This window comes from Marmota flaviventris, chromosome 10, assembly GCF_047511675.1.
Source record: "Marmota flaviventris isolate mMarFla1 chromosome 10, mMarFla1.hap1, whole genome shotgun sequence".
NCBI lineage: Eukaryota > Metazoa > Chordata > Mammalia > Rodentia > Sciuridae > Marmota > Marmota flaviventris.
This window is the reverse complement of record NC_092507.1, coordinates 72,174,391-72,194,119: the sequence shown is the minus strand read 5'-3', so window position 1 is coordinate 72,194,119 and position 19,729 is coordinate 72,174,391. Positions and strand designations below refer to the sequence as shown.

The window sequence follows — 19,729 nt, the reverse complement described above, 5'->3', positions numbered from 1 at the left end:
GAGTCACCCATTGAGAAGTATTAGTTTATAGAAGTAATTACTAAAAAATAAAAATAAAAATTATTTTGAAAAGTAATCATTGAGGTGGCCTGCACCACGACAGAGCAGGTTCCTGCCAAGGAGCTATGAACTGCCTTGGAAAATAAAAAGTCTGAAATAATCAGTAAAAAATGAAGATATATTCAGAAATTAGTTTTAAAGTGGAGCGTCTGATGGATCTTCCAGACCTGATAGGAGCTGGAACTGAACAATTGAAAAAAGGCCCTGATTCTTTATTTAAGGGGGAGTACCTCAAAGGCAGAGGTAAGGTTTCAATGGGAGGAGTCTTGTTTTGGTGCTTGCTTCTGCTGTGGCAGGGGTCTTGCAGTACACAGGTTGATTGGCATTTGACAAGCCATCTTAAGATACACACATCTTCAAGAGATTATCTGGGTCCAGTGGGTCACTCCCATCTCAGGAGCTGAGATAGAACTTGAGTAATGACCTGAGCAGGGCACCACACAAATCGGGCATTCTTGAATCAGTGGATTCTTACTGGGAGTTCCTGATACTAGGCTTTTCTGCCTAATTGGTCCAACATAGCCCAGTTTAGCCATAGTTCATAGGTGGCTCCCAGCAAGTAATCACCTATGACGAATGGGACAAAAGCTTTTCATTACAAGCCCACTTATTGTATTGTGCATGTGTAACTTTTATTTTGGGGAAAAGAATGAATTTGGATTGCAGCTGAGTCAAAATAAAAAACTGAACTTGCTTTCATCTAAGCTATTACAAAATTATATAAAAGATATTTCAGTTCCTAATAATTATAATGAAGAGTTCCATCTATGGATCAAAAATAATTGAAGAATCTCTGAAAAATATAAGAAAGAGAGGAAGGAGAGGGATGGAGGGGAAAGAGAGAAGTAGGTCTCTTTTATAATGTGAATGTTTTAGTCAGCTTTTTTGCTGCTGTGACCAAAATACCCAACAAGAACAATTTTAGAGGAGGAAAAGTTATTTAAGGGCTCATAGTTTCAGAGGTCTCAGTCCATAGATAGTTGGCTTGATTCCTTGGGACTGGAGGTGAGGCAGAACATCATGGTAGAAGAATGTGACAGAGAGAAGCAGCAAACATGATGATGAGGAAGTAGGAAGAGACTCCACTCACCAGACACAAAATATATACCCCAAAGGCACACCTCCAATGACCCACCTCAGTTTCCAGCCACACCCTACCTGCCTCAGTTTTCACTCAGTTAATCACCATCAGGGGATTAATTTACTGACTGGGTTAAGATTCTCACAACCCAATCATTCCTCTTCTGAACCTTCTCACATTGTCTCACACATGAGTTTTTGGTGGACACCTCATATCCAAACTGTAAGAGTGAATAAATTTATCTATTATTTGTGTGATATTTTTATAAAATCATTTAGCAAAATTGAATTTTTATTAAAGAAGTTGGTTCCAGAGGACACAACAGAAAAGGATGAGAAAAGCAAAAAGACAGAAAACACTTTTGTCCCTGAAAGTAGAAAATTTGAAGAAGGAGGTATTTTGTTTTTCATTCTTTGACTAAGGCTTAAAGGATGAGAAGAAAGATTGTAAGAAACTGGTCCTGATTTCAGGTAAAGTTGTTTTTCATTTGTACTGTTAAAGTGTACCAGTAAGTATCTGGTCTAATCCCATGAGGTTTATAGGAAGACAACAAAAAACCCTCTCCTAAACTTAGATATTGGTTACCCTTAAGCTAAAAATTACTATTATTTTCTTATGAGGTGTTACTGCCTTTATAATGTGTCAGATCATTCTCTTTTAGGGACCTCCAGGCATTGAGGGAGAATCTGGTCTACAAGGTGAACTGGGTACTAAGGTAAACTTCCTATAACAGTTAAAGAGAGGTTCTCTAAACTATCACCATTGAATTCTTTGCATTTGCCCCATTGTTGCAAACACAGATCTTGAAATTTGATGAAGGCCCACAGATAAAAACTGTGAAGTATTTTGGAATTCCTAACCCTTTATGATATGCCTGCCCTAGATATGCAGTTTTAGTGAAAAGAGTTTAGTCTTTCCCTTTGTTTATTCAGGGAGATGTTGGACCTGTGGGCAGTGTTGGAGGACCTGGGGAACCAGGATTACGAGTAAGTACTTTCACAAAACCTTTTTAATGCACTGACTCATTAATTTCAGGGACTTAAAACTTACCATTTTAAACATCTCAAATACAGCATAATAAACCTTTCTGATCCCTTTAGAAAATGTTTGTCTTTATTTAATAATCTCAAAAGCTGAAACTAAACCCTGTTTACATTCTCACTTAGAGGCATTTCGAGTCCTAACCCCATATACTATTTCCTCAAAATCAGTTGCCAAAAATGTGGCATCACTGTGATTGTCACTTATAGTAGCCTTTGGAAGGAATTCATGAATACCAGTGACCAACTCTCAGGATATCTCCTGACCTAAAAGAGATGAAAGATTGAAATCTAATTTATATTTTAAAAAGCACCCTAGAATCATGTAAAGTTAATAATATGCAAAGAAATATTATAAATAGTTGTAATTTATTATCTTAGAGAAGTTTTTTACTATGATGGATAGCTTTATTTTGAGCTGTAGTAAGGAATTTTCCCCAAGAACACAGTATCCGAGAAAATTTTAAGAAGCATTTGTTCATTAAAAGACAAACTGGGGAAATATACTTTTGTATCTGCTTTGTTTCTTTTCACTTTCCCTTTTTTAGGGTAGTGGAGTGAGTCAGATGTGAGGGTGATGGAAACATCAGTGATGGGAGATATAAATAACTATTAATAAAAATGAATAAATTTATTTTAAAATAATTTAGGCATCAAGAGACCCAGTGCTACTCTAAATAGCTTCTTAAACTATGACTCTAATATTTCTTTAAGTTCCCTATGTAGAGGGCAGCTTCTCAAGGTTTCATGACCTCTCTGCTGTCTTTCAAGGAGAAACCCTAAAAATTTGGTAGAATAATCATAGTCAAGTAAATTGAGCATAGCAAAATACACTATTTAATGAAATGTAGTATTTACATTCCTTGAACTCAAAAGCACACGTTTAGAGCTACCACATGAATATGTTAATTACCTAACATTTATTAATATTCTGGAACCATCTTATATTTAAATTTACAACATTCTATTTAAATTTTCTGCTAAGCTATTTAAGGCAAATTAAATCATTCTTATTCTGTCATATCCTCTTTATAGATAAAGTAGAAGTAGAAATAAATTGAATACAAACTTACTACTTTCTATACGTGCTGGGACAAAGAGTAAAGATAAATAAGATAAATGATCATAGTAAAAAAATTAATCTTACTGTTTCTGCTACATAATAGGGTGAACCAGGGGCTCCTGGAGAAGAAGGTCTCCAGGGAAAAGATGGATTAAAGGTAAACTGTATTTTTAATCTTACATATAAAATAGATGTTTTGTGAAATCTTTAATAAAACATTAAACGATTGTTTTTGTATGCCATATACAAACCAGTATATTGTGTGGCATAATTATTTCACTGCATTTCTTTTGAAATTTTTTTCATTGATTTCCAGGGGACTCCAGGAGAAAGGGGACTTCCTGGAGAAGATGGAGAAAAAGGAGAGATGGGCTTACCAGGAACTATTGGGCCCTTTGGTAGTCAAGGTAGAATGGGCCTTCCGGTGAGTACTGCTGTGTTCATTTTCAAATACTCAGTGAACTCAGTTCCTATATGTATGCATATACCCACCCCCCAACACATACAAACACACTTTAGTAACTGAAGTGTTAAATTGTGCCTTGAGAAAGGGGCAATGTAGGGACTATTTATCCACCCTCCAGATACAAAAAGGCCTGGAATTTCTTATGTAAACCATTTGTAAGGGAATATTTTTTGTTGTCTTAGTTTGATTGAATATTTTTAACTTTATTCATAGAATAGACATTCTTATTGTAAATTTAATAGCTTAGATGCAGCATGGAAACTCTTTATAAGCACACTATTAGCTATCGATGTTTGATCCTGAATTGTATTACTTTAAAGAAAATTCTAAATGTCATGGAATCAATTCCCTCACCTTTAGACAAATGGAAGATGTGAATAAATAATGCAAACAGCTTCTCTCTAGCTTCAACACTTAACTTATAGGATTTGTAATATTCTTCCATACAGCTGACTGATAACTTTACTTTCCTGTTTCTTGTCTTTGGGAATACTCTTCTTTTTTGGAAGTTATCCCTTATGACCCTACCAGAAAATTCTCTTTCCTCTGAACTCCAACAATCATCATCAGCCTTTGAAAGATTAAAAGTTAACTTTTAAGCATTTGGTCTGCTTTTTCAGGGAGATCATACCTATTCTGAAGCAAATACTCTTCCCATAAACCTCAGTATTTCTACAAGGGGGGCTCGATAAAGATTGAGAAACTGATCATGCAGATGGGGTGGGAGACAAAGTAGTGATTTATAACGTTGGTTATCTTTTTGTGTTCTTCCTCTACTTTTCTTCCTTTGGCTTCCAACCTTCAGATCATTAGTGTCCTATATATGATAGTCCCTGCCCCATTCAGCTCAATTAGTTTGCAGAACAAAGAAGAAAGCTCTTCAACTAATGCCATAAGTGATGCACAAACTGGCCATCTCATCATTCACATTTACTCGTGGCTATAATTCCTTTAGTAGCAATTAAAACGGTGCTATAACACATCTTTCCCCAAATAATGGATAATCGTACCAGTGTATTTCAAAGTGACATTTGAAGAATGAGGATAAACCAGAAGTGGTTGTGAGCACTAGCAAATTGAGTCATTTTTCCTTCCATTTTTACCATAGTGGTGCAATGCCTATATTTTCACTCAGTCCTAAATAACTGTGATGAGTATTCCACCATAGCATATACAAAGTCCCAGAGAATCCTCCCTAAACTATCTTAAATATCTTTGCCCCAGACACTGAGCAAAACACACTCATTTATATATTCTCATACCATCCTAATAACTATAGATATTATTTCCCATTTTGTAACTGGAAAAAACTCAGACTCACAGTCTAGTAGTTCATACAAGAAAATACAGCAGATAGCTGAGCTGGCACTAATTCTTTATTTTCTGACTTCTGTTTTGAGAAAACAGAAGAGAGAGCCTTGCCTAAATAGCAGTTTTGGTACTATCTTTTGCCTTCCTAGGGTTATTGGTAGTTTTGTAAAATCTTTTTTAGAGAATTTATTTTTTTTTCCATTAGTATCAGGCTAGACCCACAGAGAAGTCAGGTAACAAGTTCAAGAAATTGTGATTATCTTCCTGATAATTCTTGTTACATTTATGTTTTTATATTTTAAAAGCTGCTGATAATTATTCATACTCTAGCATGGATTTTTTTAAGCCAACTAACTTAGTTCCTAGCAAGGCAAACACACTGGGAAAAAGGAAAGACATACAAAGCAGGGACCCTCAGGATGATGCAGCATGACAATTGATGATGGGAAGAGCAGAAATGAAGGGGCTCAAAACAAGGCATGGAAAAATGATAAACACAGATTTCATCTGCTTCGTAATTTTTCCCAGGAACAATTCTGCCTAGTACACATCTTTGCTGCCTTTTTTAGTAACAACACGTGTGTTTCTTTTTTATTCTTTTTGTTGTTCTCCTTGGAATTTTAAATGCCTTTCAGCTTATAAACTCAATAAAAATACCATGGCATATTTTTTCAAAAGAATTTTTTGATCCAAGGAACTATTGCTTAATCAGACAGCCTGGTGTTGGATTTATTTTTCACTTTTAAAATTCTTCCTTAAGCAGTGTCACAAAGATACTACCTCGGGTTCTTACAAAATCAACAAAAAAGAGAGTGAGAAAAAGAAAGAAAACTTCTTAAATTTTTTTTCAAGGAAGGAGAACCTTTCTTACATTCTTTTTACTTCCTAGAAGATTGAGAATGATTGAAAAACAAGGAAGCATTCATTAGCAAATTCCAAATTCATACTATAGAATTCTTTGAATAGGAAAAAAATTATTTATCTTATACTTGAATTCTCTGCTAAACTGTCCAGTTTCCCAAATGCATAATTCTGTATGATAAAAGAGCATCTGAAAAGAAATACCTACTGGACTCACAGTCTGTCATCCATTCCTAAAAATTCTACTTCTGTGGTACCTAAGATCTAAACACATGTGGAGCTGGGAACTCCAAAGTAGAACATATTAAAATGAAATTATCTTGTTTTATTCCTTTAGTACAAAATTCAGTTGGATTTATTTATGTCAGCTAACACATGTGTATTTGGATTCAGTATAGTTGTGGAGTACTGACATAATCAAGAGTTTCGTTTATATTACAACAGAGGTTTAATATTTTAAAAATATTATATATGTAAGTCACATATTTTACAAACCAAAGAAAAAATATAATTATTCCAAGAGATGAAAACAAAAAATTAATGAAATTCATATCCATATATCAACTATCATGCTTAATGTGGAAACATCAAATAAATGAACTAAGTACCACTCTATAGTCACCATTTCCATGTAATATTTACTCAGAGTCCCAGCCAGGATAGCAAAGCAAAATAAATAATCTCTAAATTATAAGAATTAATGAGGGCTGGGATATAGCTCAATGGTAGAGCACTTTCCTATCATGTGTGAGGTCCTAGGTTTGATTTCTAGCAAAAAAGAATCAATGAGAATTCAGGAAGTTGTACAATATAAAATTATTATATAAAAATTGGTTCTGTTCTTTTTCACCAGTAATAAATAGTTAGAAAGCTTTTTTACATACAATTTTAAATATAACTAACAACAAAATTAAGTACCTTATAATAAACCTATCAAAATATTTGCAAAAAACTTGTGGAAAATTTTTACAATTTGAAAAAAAATCTTGGCCAGTTTATTAAAGACCTAAAAAATAGATTTATGGATTGGAAGTCTTCATACAATAAAATGATAAAATTCTCCTCTAAATTAATTTATACATTTAGTATGATTTCCATCAAAATCCCTATAGGAAATTTTTGTTTATAGAACTTGATTGATGAAAAGTAATTTTAAGGGCTAGGGCTATAGCTCAGTGGTAGAGCACTGGCTTCACATGTGTGAGGCACTGGATTCAATCCTCAGCACCACATAAAAACAAAAGTAAACAAAATACAGATATTGTTTAAAAAAGTGATTTTAAAATTAATGTTGAAGACCAAAGAGCAAAAATCGATACAATTTTAAAGCAAATTGGGAACCGGGGGCAGAGGTGAAAGGGAGAACTTGACCTACCTAATAAGAGTAATTAACTATGTAATGTTTTGAACAACCAACAATAAAAAATTTTAAAAAAAAAGAGTAATTAACTTAATTGTTCACATGTTGACCAATGCAAATAGAAGATAACCTAGATCTAAGTAGATTTTGAAATGTTTCATAATTTGATATTGCACTGTGTATTTATAAGGAAAAGCTGAACTATTCAATAGATGAATTACTATAATTGGTATCCCAATGGGGGAAACTCTCTCCCACACACAAATGCACATATGTGCTTACACACATCCATGCACACACTACGAATTAAATTCTGATTAAAGTTCTAGCTATGGAAATAAAAATTTTAAAACTTTTAGTAGAATATTTAAGAGATTTTTATGACCTCATGGGAGGAGTGGAAACAGTAAGAATCATAACAAAACATGAAAAGGAACAAGCAAATATTGATGAATTTGACTACATTAAAATTGTAAACTTGTGTTAATCAAAAGTAACAAATACAGTGAGAAAAATCAGCTAAGGCTAGAAGAGATTTGTAATATATAGAAAGTGAACAAATATATGTAAAAACTTTCATGTAACTCAAAGAAAGCAGAATTCAGGAACCAGAAAATCAAGCAGATATATCAAGTAACTATATGAGTAGATGCTCATTTCTCCTTAATAACCAGTAATGCAAATTGAAATCAAAGATAACATCATTTTGTTCTCATGGGATAGACATTTTTAAGTTCAATAGTACCAAACGTTACAGAAGATACAGAGTAACTGGAACCCCTATCCATTTGCCATGGAATGTAAATTGGCAAAACTACTTTGGAGAATGATTTGGCAATGTCTAGTATAGTATATTGTAGTATTGTATAGAAGATATACATATTCTGCAACCCAGCAAGTCAACTCTAGGGTTTATAACCTAAAAAAAACTCTTAACATAGATACAGGGAGGTATGCACAGGATGTTTATAATATATAACACATTACCTATATACCAAAAAGTTAACCATTAGAAAAGTGGTTGAATTATGATTTGATAATATGGAATCCTATAACAGTAAAAAAAAATGAGAGGTATGTTAAAGACACCCTGAAAAACTGAAAAAACAAAATGTTGTATTAAAAAATTTTGGAATAATGCATAAAATATGATACTCCTTATTTTAAAAGGTATAAAATAGTGACATATTGCTTGGGGATACTATAAATGGAGTTAAGAAATTCATAGTATTAATAAACAAATTCAGATGATGTGTTTGGAAAGGTATATGTGTATATTGGGGTTTAATTATGTATACATATATTGGTCCTATTTATTAAAGTGGGAGGTAAGTGCATGAATTTTCATTGTATCTTCTAATTTCTTTATAGAATAGTTATATAAAATAGTTAGGTATACTATTGCATGATTTACTTTAAAAACTTGTGAAAATTAATATTTATTGAGCTGTTCATTAAAAGTCTAATCCTTTCTAAATTTTACATGCATTATCTGATTTAATCCTAGTAACTCTTCAAAGAGGTTTTATTGTTCCCCTTTTATCTGGGAAGGAAGCAGAGACCTTTAAAAATTAAATAATTTGCCCAGTGTCCATATAGCTATTATAGCTATTTAGTGCCCAAGTCATAATATGAAGCTGCTTGTGTAGTCTGACTTTTTAAAAGTTCATTTATTCTTTTCAGGGTTCTGAGTTCACAGTAGCTCATAGAAGTGTTAAAATGTATTCATTTGGGTTTAATTCTCTATAGAAGATTCATCAACTTTTTTTTTAAATCCTTATTAGCTACAAAGAACTCAGAATAGTGCAACTATCATTTCTACCTCTGGATGCAGCTATAACTACAGCAATAGAACAAAACTGCTTTGGCCTCTAAACTCAGTGAGGCTAGAAGAGCATTTGCTTGGGAGCACAGGGCATGAGTCATTTCCTTAGGTATCTGTTTATTCGTTCAACAAATATTTATCAAGAGCCTACATAGCACAGTGGTAAACCACAATTTATTTCTTTCTACATCATTTCTGCAGATTGCCAAGCTTTGGGGACACAAATTTGAAATTTCCATTCTCATTTCCAACTAATGAAAGGAATGTTGTGATTAATTATTTGCCATTTTAGAACATCCAACCTGGCTCAATATGGATCACACTTAAGCCTACCCATTGTTGATCTGAAAATTCATGTGGCATAACACTTTTTTAATTAAAAAAAAGTATATATTAAAATTTTTTCATCTACTTTTGACAAAGTACCAATTGAAATGAAAATATTATTTAAACAGTAGTCTCGCTGTATTTTCTCCTCTTCCTTTTTTTCCCCTACAGATCAAAGAATATTTCTTCAAACTTCCATACTCCAGTGAGATTTTGAGATTTTTCTTAACCATGCATTATATTTTATAATCTTATTCTTTCAAGATTCTGAGTTCACAGTAGCTCATAGAAGTGTTAATATGGATTCATTTGTGTTTAATTCTCTTCCCATTAATTAAAATAGTGTATTGAAATAAAGTAATTTTTTTACTGCACAGTTTAGTTTTTCCTATCTTGGCAGGTTTGTGTGTGTGAACTTTATAGTTGGTCACAGTTGTGCTTTTAAATCACTGTGAAAAGTAGCCCTTGTTTTTATTTAGTGTATAATTCAGTGGTTATCTGATGTAAGTATTCAAAATTCCACTCTTTTCTTTAACCATTTATTTATTTTTCTATATTGAATATTCAGGGACCCGAAGGAATGACAGGAACTCCAGGACAAAGAGGTCGTCCAGGAAAAAAGGTAATGTTTAAATATTTTTTAGTATTTTTTTTCTTCTTAAGGCCCAGAAATCCATAGCATGCTATAGTATTTTGATTTGCACTAAATATAAAATTTATAAATTTGGTGTTTAAAGGTACATTTGTATAAATTAATATTTAATTCCACTTAGAAGTATATGTCACTTTTCTTATTTGAAAGCAATTTTCCAGTTTGGAATTTGTTTTTTAAAAAAAAATTCTTTTTCCTTGGTCTCTTGTTTTCCAAAAAAATCTTTTAATAGATCATAGGTGAAAAATAAAAAAGATAAAATGAAAATACTCTATCATTTGTGCTATTTGATAACAACTTTAGTAAAATTTTAGAGGGAAAAGATTATAATTGTTTCTGGATTTTTATTAATGTGTTTTTCTAAATTGAGAAGATTAATGATTGATTTTATCTTTCTCATCCAATAAGAACCACAAATTCAGAATATTTTTCAGTTGCTTACTTCATATTTTACTTTTTAACAGTTTACATATTTGTAAAATTCTAATACATTATAATGAAAAATTCATCTTTGTATGGGACCAATAATTTGTTCAAATGTTGATAAGGTATGACAACAGTTTTCACATTGGACTGTGACAATTCAGAATATATTTCTCATAATTAACCAAATCACACCATATTCTAGTTCCCAAAGTCCAGCTCTTGCTTTTTTACAGATGTACACCTACTCCATTATTCTCAAAATTTTGGAACAGTGGAAGGGATAATTAAGAAATAAATAAACAAATGAATGAAGTAAATTTTAGTTGCCATTCGTGCCCATGAAAATAATACCAATATTGAAGTCTCTCTCATTAGATATAATATTATATCCAAAATCAGCATTGAGGCTGGCAGTGTAGTGGGGCATTTGCCTAGCATGCACAAAGCCCTGAGTTTGAGCCCCAGCACACCACACACACACAAACACACACACACACACACATACACACACCTTTACCTTTTCTTTTGTGTCTTCTTGAATATCAATAACAGGAAAGGTTGATTCCCATGTTCAGAAAATGAATAAATACACTTAATGTTGTTTAATAACTGTTGTATTTTGGTGCTTAAAGCGGGGGACACTCAGTATAATTGGAAACAGAAGGAAACCAGTTTTCAGAAGGATATAAAATGATATTTTGAAGGCATATGTTAACCTAGTGAGTAATGATCCTACATGTGTAGAACTGCACACTGAAGCCTTTTTTGCATGAAACTGACCTTTGAAATACTGAAATTCTCTGTGGAAACAGACTTCTCATCATCTGTGTTTCCTCATAATAATAATATATACATGCGGACAGATATATGTGACAAAATTTAAAATTAAAAAGTTGGTTGTTTGGAATTCAACATGAGCACCAGATTTCACCTGATTGGTTGGTTGAATTTAATCCTTTTAAAATCCTTCTTTTTCCAAACTTACTTACATTTTTCAATAACTTGTATGGTGGTGGTATGTTGTTATTTCTAGTGGTGGTCTGTAGACTGCTAAGTTAAAAGAAAGTTGCCATTTACAGAATTTTTTTGAATGTCTTCTGAAGTCTCAAGTATACGATACAGTTAATTAATCTAAGTATAATTTTTTTTACATTCTCTCATACTAATGTCATCCACAGGGTGATAAAGGACAAATAGGACCCACAGGAGAAGTTGGAAGCAGAGGTGCTCCTGGACAAATTGGGGAAAGTGGTCCTAAGGGTGCCAGAGGAACTAGAGGTGCTGTGGTCAGTATTTGATTTGTTTCCAGAACTGAGTCACTGTGGGTGGAAAAGAAATGTATCCATGCTCTTAAAGCTTCATCCCTTGATTAACTTTACAGAGAAGGCAATAGTTCCATTGAAAATAATCTATCTCCATGGGATGTGGAGAATTGTAAGCATTCCACAGTACTTAAATGGCTTAGTGGTTTCTGGACATGAGAAAGGAAAAGGGAAAAAACTGAAAATGGAAATAAAATAAGAAATGAGGTTTTTTAAAAATTAGATTGTAATTCCTAACCCAAGTAGGAAAGTTTATATGACTAGCACTTAAAATCAAGATTTAATATCTGTATAAAATTATGCTGTCATGGTTGACAAATTGCTTTGAAAATTAGGTTTACTTGAAATGAGTGGTTTGTTTTTTTCTGTGCTTGGATTCTTCATGCTTTATCTGGAGATCATTTTTTCTAACCAGCTGTGATAAATCTTTATAACATCTCTATCTTAATCTTTTGCATGAATTTTGCATGATGTTGGGAACAAATGTAGCATAATACTTCTGTACTTATAATAGCAAAATTATAAAAATTATATTGCTGATATATTTTGGATCTATTCAGAAAGTCACAGCATGAAAGAGTTGTAAAATATCTTTTTAAATTATCAACTTCAGTCTTCTAATGTTTCATAAACTTAAAAAAAAATCAGGTGTATTTCCTTGTCTCCATTTAAATGTAATCAATGCTAGACACTGAATAGGCCTTTCAGAGACTGTTATGTAATCCATTTGTTGTTGAGGAAGCCTCAGGTTCATCTTAAGTGTTCCATTACTTACTAATATGTTATTACCCCAGGCCTTTCCTACTCCCTTTTATTTCATTTATTAATATTTCTCTGTCTTTGACCTATATGTTAAAACCATTATATAATGTGATTAATTTTTAACAAACATAAAAACTGATACATCCAAAGAATATTGTCTTCAAAGTAGGCTCCTACTTTGGATTTTTGGCTGTAAAAGTATTCACTTTTACAATTTCAACACGCTATTCTGAAACTCCTTTCAAAGAGGTTTTACCAAATTTTTCATTCCCACCAACCATGTTTCACATTAATCCATTTGATGTTTGCCAATAGGATAAATGAGAAAATTATATCTCATTTTTCTATTTTCATTTCCCTGATTACAACTAAGTAACTTGTACTTTTTACCTACAGAAGTTGTCTACATGTCTACATGTTTTTCATTACGTGGTTGTCTTTTTCTTACTGATTTGATTCTACATATGATATGTATCTTAAATATTAATATAGTTTTGTTGAATATGTTGCAAAATGTATTACAGTGTTTTCACTTCTGTCATTTATCTTTTAATTTTGCTTATGATATCTTTAGCCATACAAAACATTTTAATTTTTACATTGTCAAATTTATTAATTTTTTTCTCTACAGTTTTGGGGTTTTATTTCTTCATTAGAAATGCCTTTCCTACCTAAAGTGTATAAAAATATTCTTATCCTAATGCTTTTATAGCTTTTCATTTTAAACTCTTTGAGGCATGGAGTTTATTTTTGGTATGAGTTGTAGATGATGAATTTTCTTCTTTTCAAATTGATACATAGTTGTCACAATTTTATCTATTGAAAAGTTGACTTATTTCTCACCTTTATGAAATACTGCTATAAACTAAATTCTCAAATAGTCACTGGTTTGTTTACATCTCTCAAACTGATAGTCTGCTTCTGGGTCTATACTATACTGTTTTATTTACTATATTGTTACAATATCTTTTGAGATCTGTTAGAGCAAGTACTCCATAACTGATTTCCTCTTTCATGTGAACTTTAAAACCAGCATCAGTTTCCTCCAAAATTGAATTTTTGTGTAAAGAAGCTATGTCTTTCCATTTACTCATACCTTCTTATACATACTTTGAGAAAGTTGTATTTCCTTTACTCTGTTCTTACAACTCTCTTTTAGATTTTTTCTTAGCTTTTTAATAAATTTTGCTCTCATTGTTAATATAATCTTTTTCCTTTATGTCATTGGATTGGTAAAAAACTATTTTCATATTTTGATCTCATACCCACTTTAATGAATTTAGGTAATTTTTATGGAATCTTTAGGTAAATAATAACATCACCTTCCTTTATTTATTTTTTTGACTTATTACATTGCAAAAAATTCCTGAAATAGTAGTGAATAAAAGTCATCATAAGGAAAACCTTGTCCTGTGCCTATTAGTAAAAATACGACTAATGCCTCATTTTCAAGTATTCTTTGAATTTTTTTTGGAACATACTTTTATTATTTTAAAGAAATTTATTTCTATTCTTAATCAGAGTTTTAACTACAAGGAAATGTTAAATTTTCTTAAATACTTTTATAACATTTGTTTAGATAATCCCAGGCTTTCTTTCCCTTGTTAATATAAGGAAATTCATTAATGGATTTCCAAAAGTTGAATCAACTATGAATTCCTAGGATAAATCTAACTTAGGTATGTTTGTATTATTCTTCTACTATTACTGGATTCAATTTGCTACTATTTTATTTAAGAGTTTTAGTTTCACTTATTGCATTTAGTTGTCTTAAGAATTTTGTAGGAACCAGGCAAAATGGCATGTGCCTACAGTCCCAGTTAATAGGGATTCAGAGGTAGGAGGATCACTTGAGCCCAGGAGTTTCAGACCAGCATAGACAACATAGCAAATCACTGTCTTTAAAAAAAAGAAAAAGAAAGAAAGAAAGAAATTTTGCATCTGTATTTGTAAACAATTTAGGCCTTTGGTGTTTTTTTTAATATATAGTATCTTTAATTGGGTTTGAAAAAATTTAATGTCTTATAAAATGATTTTCTACATTTTTCTGTGTTCTCTAATGGTTCTGTAATGGTTTAGAACCATCTGCTCTTCCAACTTCCCATTATCTTCCATCTTCCCATCATCTGTTCTTCCAACTTAAAAAGATCTGGGCTGTATATTATTTTATTAATAGTAGGTCTTTCCCTATCAAATTTTCTTCTTGAATAAATTTCTTTAGGTTCTTTCTAAAAATATCTTCTATTCTATCTAGATTTTCAAATTTAGATCAAACTTGTATTTGCTATTTTCTTCTATCTAAAATTTTAGAGCTAGGGGTATAGCTTATTGATAGAGTTCTTACCTGGCATGTGCAGAGCCCTAGGACTGATTCCCAACACTGCAAAAAATCACAGTACAAAAAAAAAAAATTCCTGAGGTTATTTCCGAATTCTCTTTCCTGATGCTATTTTATTGTGTCTACTCTTATTTCTTGATCATACTTGCAAAAATTTAGCCATTTTATTAGTCAGCTCAAAGAATCTACTTTATTTTTTTTACTCCACTCTTTTTCTGTTTTTGTTTTTTGCAGTATTGGGAATTGACACCAGGGCGGCACTCTACCACTAAGCTCTCTCCCCAGCCTTTTTTAAAATTTTTATCTTGAGACAGGGTCTTTCTAAGTTGCTTAGCCTGGCCTTAAACTTGTGATCTTCCTGCCTCAGCCTCCCTAGTTGTGGGATTTCACTTTCTATTTTAATAATAATTTGTGCTTTAATTTTACTTTCTTTTTTTTTAATTTTTATTGTTGGTTGTTCAAAACATTACATAGTTCTTGATATATCATATTTCACACTTTGATTCAAGTGGGTTATGAACTCCCATTTTTACCCCGTATACAGATTGCAGAATCACATCAGTTACACATCCATTGATTTACATATTGCCATACTAGTGTCTGTTGTATTCTGCTGCCTTTCCTATCCTCTACTATCCCGCCTCCCCTCCCCTCTTCTCTCTCTACCCCCTCTACTGTCATTCATTTCTCCCCCTTGTATTATTTTTCCCTTTCCCCTCACTTCCTCTTGTATGTAATTTTGTATAACCCTGAGGGTCTCCTTCCATTTCCATGCAATTTCCCTTCTCTCTCCCTTTCCCTCCCACCTCTCATCCCTGTTTAATGTTAATCTTCTTCTCATGCTCTTCGACCCTACTCTGTTCTTAGTTACTCTCCTTATATCAAAGAAGACATTTGGCATTTGTTTTTTAGGGATTGGCTAGCTTCACTTAGCATAATCTGCTCTAATGCCATCCATTTCCCTGCAAATTCTATGATTTTGTCATTTTTTAATGCAGAGTAATACTCCATTGTGTATAAATGCCACATTGTTTTTATCCATTCGTCTATTGAAGGGCATCTAGGTTGGTTCCACAGTCTTGCTATTGTGATTTTATTTTCTTTCTCCTCTTTTTTTTTTTTGAGTTTATAGTTCTTTTATCTATCTTGTGGAATTAGTTTAGTTCGTCTGTTTAATTTCTTTGAGGTCTGTTATAAACTATAACTGTTATATACTAAAATTTTTTTCTGTAAGTACAGAGTTCTGTGTATTTCTATTAGATCAAGCTTGTTAACTGTGTCACTCAAATCCTTATAACTTTCTTACTTTTTTTCCTCACTATTTGATTCCTTGATCTCTGAAAGAGGTTATTGAGGTCTCCCCACCCACTTAGTTTTTTAGGGGTTGCATATTTTAAAGATGTATTTTTAAATACCCTAAGGTTCATGGCTCATATTTTTTTATGAGTCACATATTTTATTTTTCATTGTAGTGGCTCCTATCCACCCAAACTTACAGCCTTTAGCTGTAGCCTTTTTGGCTACATTTCCCACACTTATTCATTTAATCTCTAGGAAATTTTGGCTGTCTGATACCTAGTACAGGCAAGGAAGTAGGAAGACCTTCTGACTCTTTCCCCAATTATTAAACCTGATCCTATCCTGCTCCTTTAATTTCTTGATTTCAGAGTTGGAAACTTCCTTCCTTGAGACCATTTGCACATCTGCAACAATTTTCTTCTTTGCACATTTTCAGCCCTGTTTTCATATCTCAAATGAAAAATTTTGGTCTACTGATGATGTTTAGTTAATAGTCTTCTGGTATTGTTATTACAAATAAATTTTTAAAAAATAGCGTGCTTTCTCTCTCTCTCTCTCTCTCTCTCTCTCTCTCTCTCTCTCTCATTTTTAGAATCATTACTTTTACTTTTTACAATTGTCTATCTTTTCACTAGATTAGGGGCATTTACTGATTAGTCTTTAATTTATGTGGTTTCCTCATCTGCAAGATATTGATAATAAGTAATTATAAGATTACTATCACATCTGTGTCATCACTATCTCTACTTTAACAACTTTGACCAAAACTAAAACCATATTCATCAAAGGATATGAAAACATCTACAAGTATGTAGTGTTCTCCTGCACCTCACAGAAACATTATGTAAAACTCTCTGACTTCATTTTCCAATATTTAGTGATACACAATCACCATAAACTTGGAGAGATACAAACATTTCCAAGAATTTTCTGGGGACCATCAGTATTATGACAACTGGAAATATTTCTTTTAATATGATTAAGCACATTCATAGCAGAAGTAAACATTTTTTTATAGAACTTCTGTGGTTCAAATGAAAATAAAGGACAAAAGTTGAGGCAGGAGAATGGCGAGTTTAAAGTCAGCCTCAGAAAAAGCGAGGCACTAAGCAACTCTGTGTCTAAATAAAATACAAAATAGGGATGGGGATGTGGCTAAGTGGTCTACTGCCCCTGAGTTCAACCTCCAGTACCCCCTACCAAAAAAAGACAAAAGTTGTGTGTGGGGGTGGGGGGTGTTTTCCCATTTCAGACAAGGTAGAATTTCAGACCATGAAATTCTAATGGTAAAAATGATTTAAACAAACATCTGTTTCCTCTCTTACTAATATTTATTTTGATTTTTAGGGCCCTTTAGGGATGATGGGACTTGATGGAGAATCAGGAATTCCAGGATATAGGGTAAGCATTTCTCATTAAAAATATTCACACATATACATTTATATTAAAGATGACATTCCAAATATGGAAAGTAAGATTAAATCTTCCTGATAAAACTTTCTAACATTTAGTTCTAATCCTCCTATAGAGTGAATCCTATTTTTCTTTTTAGAATAGCACAATATCTAACAGCATGGGCTTCATGGCATTAGATAGAGCATATACAAATGACAAAGAGAATATCTGCTTACTTGTCTTTTTATAGGGCCAGCAAGGTCCACCAGGACTCTCTGGGCTCCCAGGCCCTAAAGGAGAAAAGGTGTGTGTCTATACTGATATTTTAACTCTTAAGTAAGATGTTAACTTTATTAAATTTTCTGAAATAATGCATAGAAATATTTTCAAGGAATAAGAGAACAACTTTTCAAATTAGAAATTCTGCAAATTCCAAAACATAAATATCAAGGAGCTAAAAGTTAAATAAATTATTAAAATATCTTCTGTGTATTATTTCAAAATTAGGGTGAAATAATACATGTGAAATGCTTTGTGAGCTGTAGTCCTATAAAAATAAAATTAATTATTTACTGAAAGAGATTAGGAGACTCTAGATTACATGAGTTATTATAGTACATTTATATTAAAATATTTTAATGAGTTAGGAATAATTCTAGCAGTGCTTTTGATTTATGATATCATTAAAACTTGACATATTGAGAAAATTCCCAGCATGCTTTTTATATAATTAAAACAAATGAATACTTTCAAGAATCATGCACAAGTTAAAACTGTGTATAAAACATTATATGCTTCATTTTTTAGGCACATTTGCCACTTAAAAAAGATAAAACCAAATTGCATATTTTCTAACTTATTAAAATACTAGACTATGTATTTATAAAGGTTATTTCATTAATTTGTTTTGGTTGATAAATCATTATTTTCATTTTAGGGTTACCCAGGAGAAGATAGCAAAGTTCAAGGACCACCTGGGCCTCGAGGTGAACCAGTAGGTCTTTTTCTAAAATATCTTGACACCTCAAGATGAAACACAGTAGTAGATTCACAACACCAATCTCATCTTTTTGTGTGTGTATGTTGCTGGGTTGAGCCCAGGGCCTTGTGCATGCAAAGGCAAGCACTCTACCAACGGAGCTATATCCCCAGCCCAATCTTATCTTTTCAAAGAGTTTTATTTTGCTAACTATGCAAGGTTAGATAGAAGAGCAGTATTTGCCATCATGAAATCTAAATAATGTGAAAGTCTTAGATATGAAAAAGATGCAGATCAAGAACCTTTTCCTAATATGTAGATTTGAGACAGTAACTTCCAAAATCTAACTTTTAGCATTAAATGCATTGTAACTTTATGCAGAAACTGTCCAAAATTTATATACTCTGTACTTTTATAGCAAATATTTCTCTAATTATCAAATTCATATTGATTTCTAAAGTATTAAAAAATCTAACCTATATACTTTTGATAATAGTTAAGTGAGTTCCAAACTCTTATAACAGGTTATTAGAACCAATAATCTTTAAAGATCATGGGTCTATATTGTAAGGACTAACTGTAACCACAGTTTTTGAAAAGTAGCTATTATTAGTAGCTTTGATTATCTGAATAACTATCTCTGTATTCATGTTGATTAAAACAATGTGTAGTAGACATATGAAAATGAAATGGGTACAATAATGCTTAGGACCCTGAAGTAAATATAACTGGTTTTATTTTCCATTTTCCACATAGTATCACTGAAAATAAAAGAATCCAAAGGCAAAAGATCAGAATATGTGGTTACTCCTGGCATTTCAGTTTGGCTCTTTGACCATGAAAGTTGCACTTTGTTTTAGAAAAAGGAAATATTCTAGAATTTTTCTGATTAAATCAAGCCATCTTACATTAGAGATGAACTTCTCTCTACAAATATGTAACTTTCTTTATCAAATATATTTTAATCTGTCTAAACCATTAAGAGATAAATAATGCAAAAATTTAAAAGCTAATAAAAAAATGGCAAATGGAGTATTACAGTGCTTTCTTTTTCACAGATTTAGGTATGCCGGGATCAAAGAATGTCAGCTACCATATAATAAATACTTATGTATTAGAAGACTAATACAATTATGCTGGTTTTATCTAATAAAAATGAAAC

At 32.1% G+C, this 19,729-nt stretch overlaps 1 protein-coding gene across 1 annotated transcript in view; it reads left to right on the top strand.

Annotated features, from left to right (window-relative positions):
* The window catches only part of Col24a1 (collagen type XXIV alpha 1 chain), a 379,962-nt gene that overhangs the window by 277,683 nt on the left and 82,550 nt on the right, over window positions 1–19,729 (top strand). The window contains exons 33-41 of the mRNA XM_071618609.1: window positions 1,803–1,856; window positions 2,074–2,127; window positions 3,348–3,401; window positions 3,561–3,668; window positions 9,963–10,016; window positions 11,651–11,758; window positions 17,541–17,594; window positions 17,839–17,892; window positions 18,526–18,582. Of these exons, the coding sequence (XP_071474710.1) occupies window positions 1,803–1,856; window positions 2,074–2,127; window positions 3,348–3,401; window positions 3,561–3,668; window positions 9,963–10,016; window positions 11,651–11,758; window positions 17,541–17,594; window positions 17,839–17,892; window positions 18,526–18,582 (597 nt within the window). The remainder of the gene's footprint in view (window positions 1–1,802; window positions 1,857–2,073; window positions 2,128–3,347; window positions 3,402–3,560; window positions 3,669–9,962; window positions 10,017–11,650; window positions 11,759–17,540; window positions 17,595–17,838; window positions 17,893–18,525; window positions 18,583–19,729) is intronic.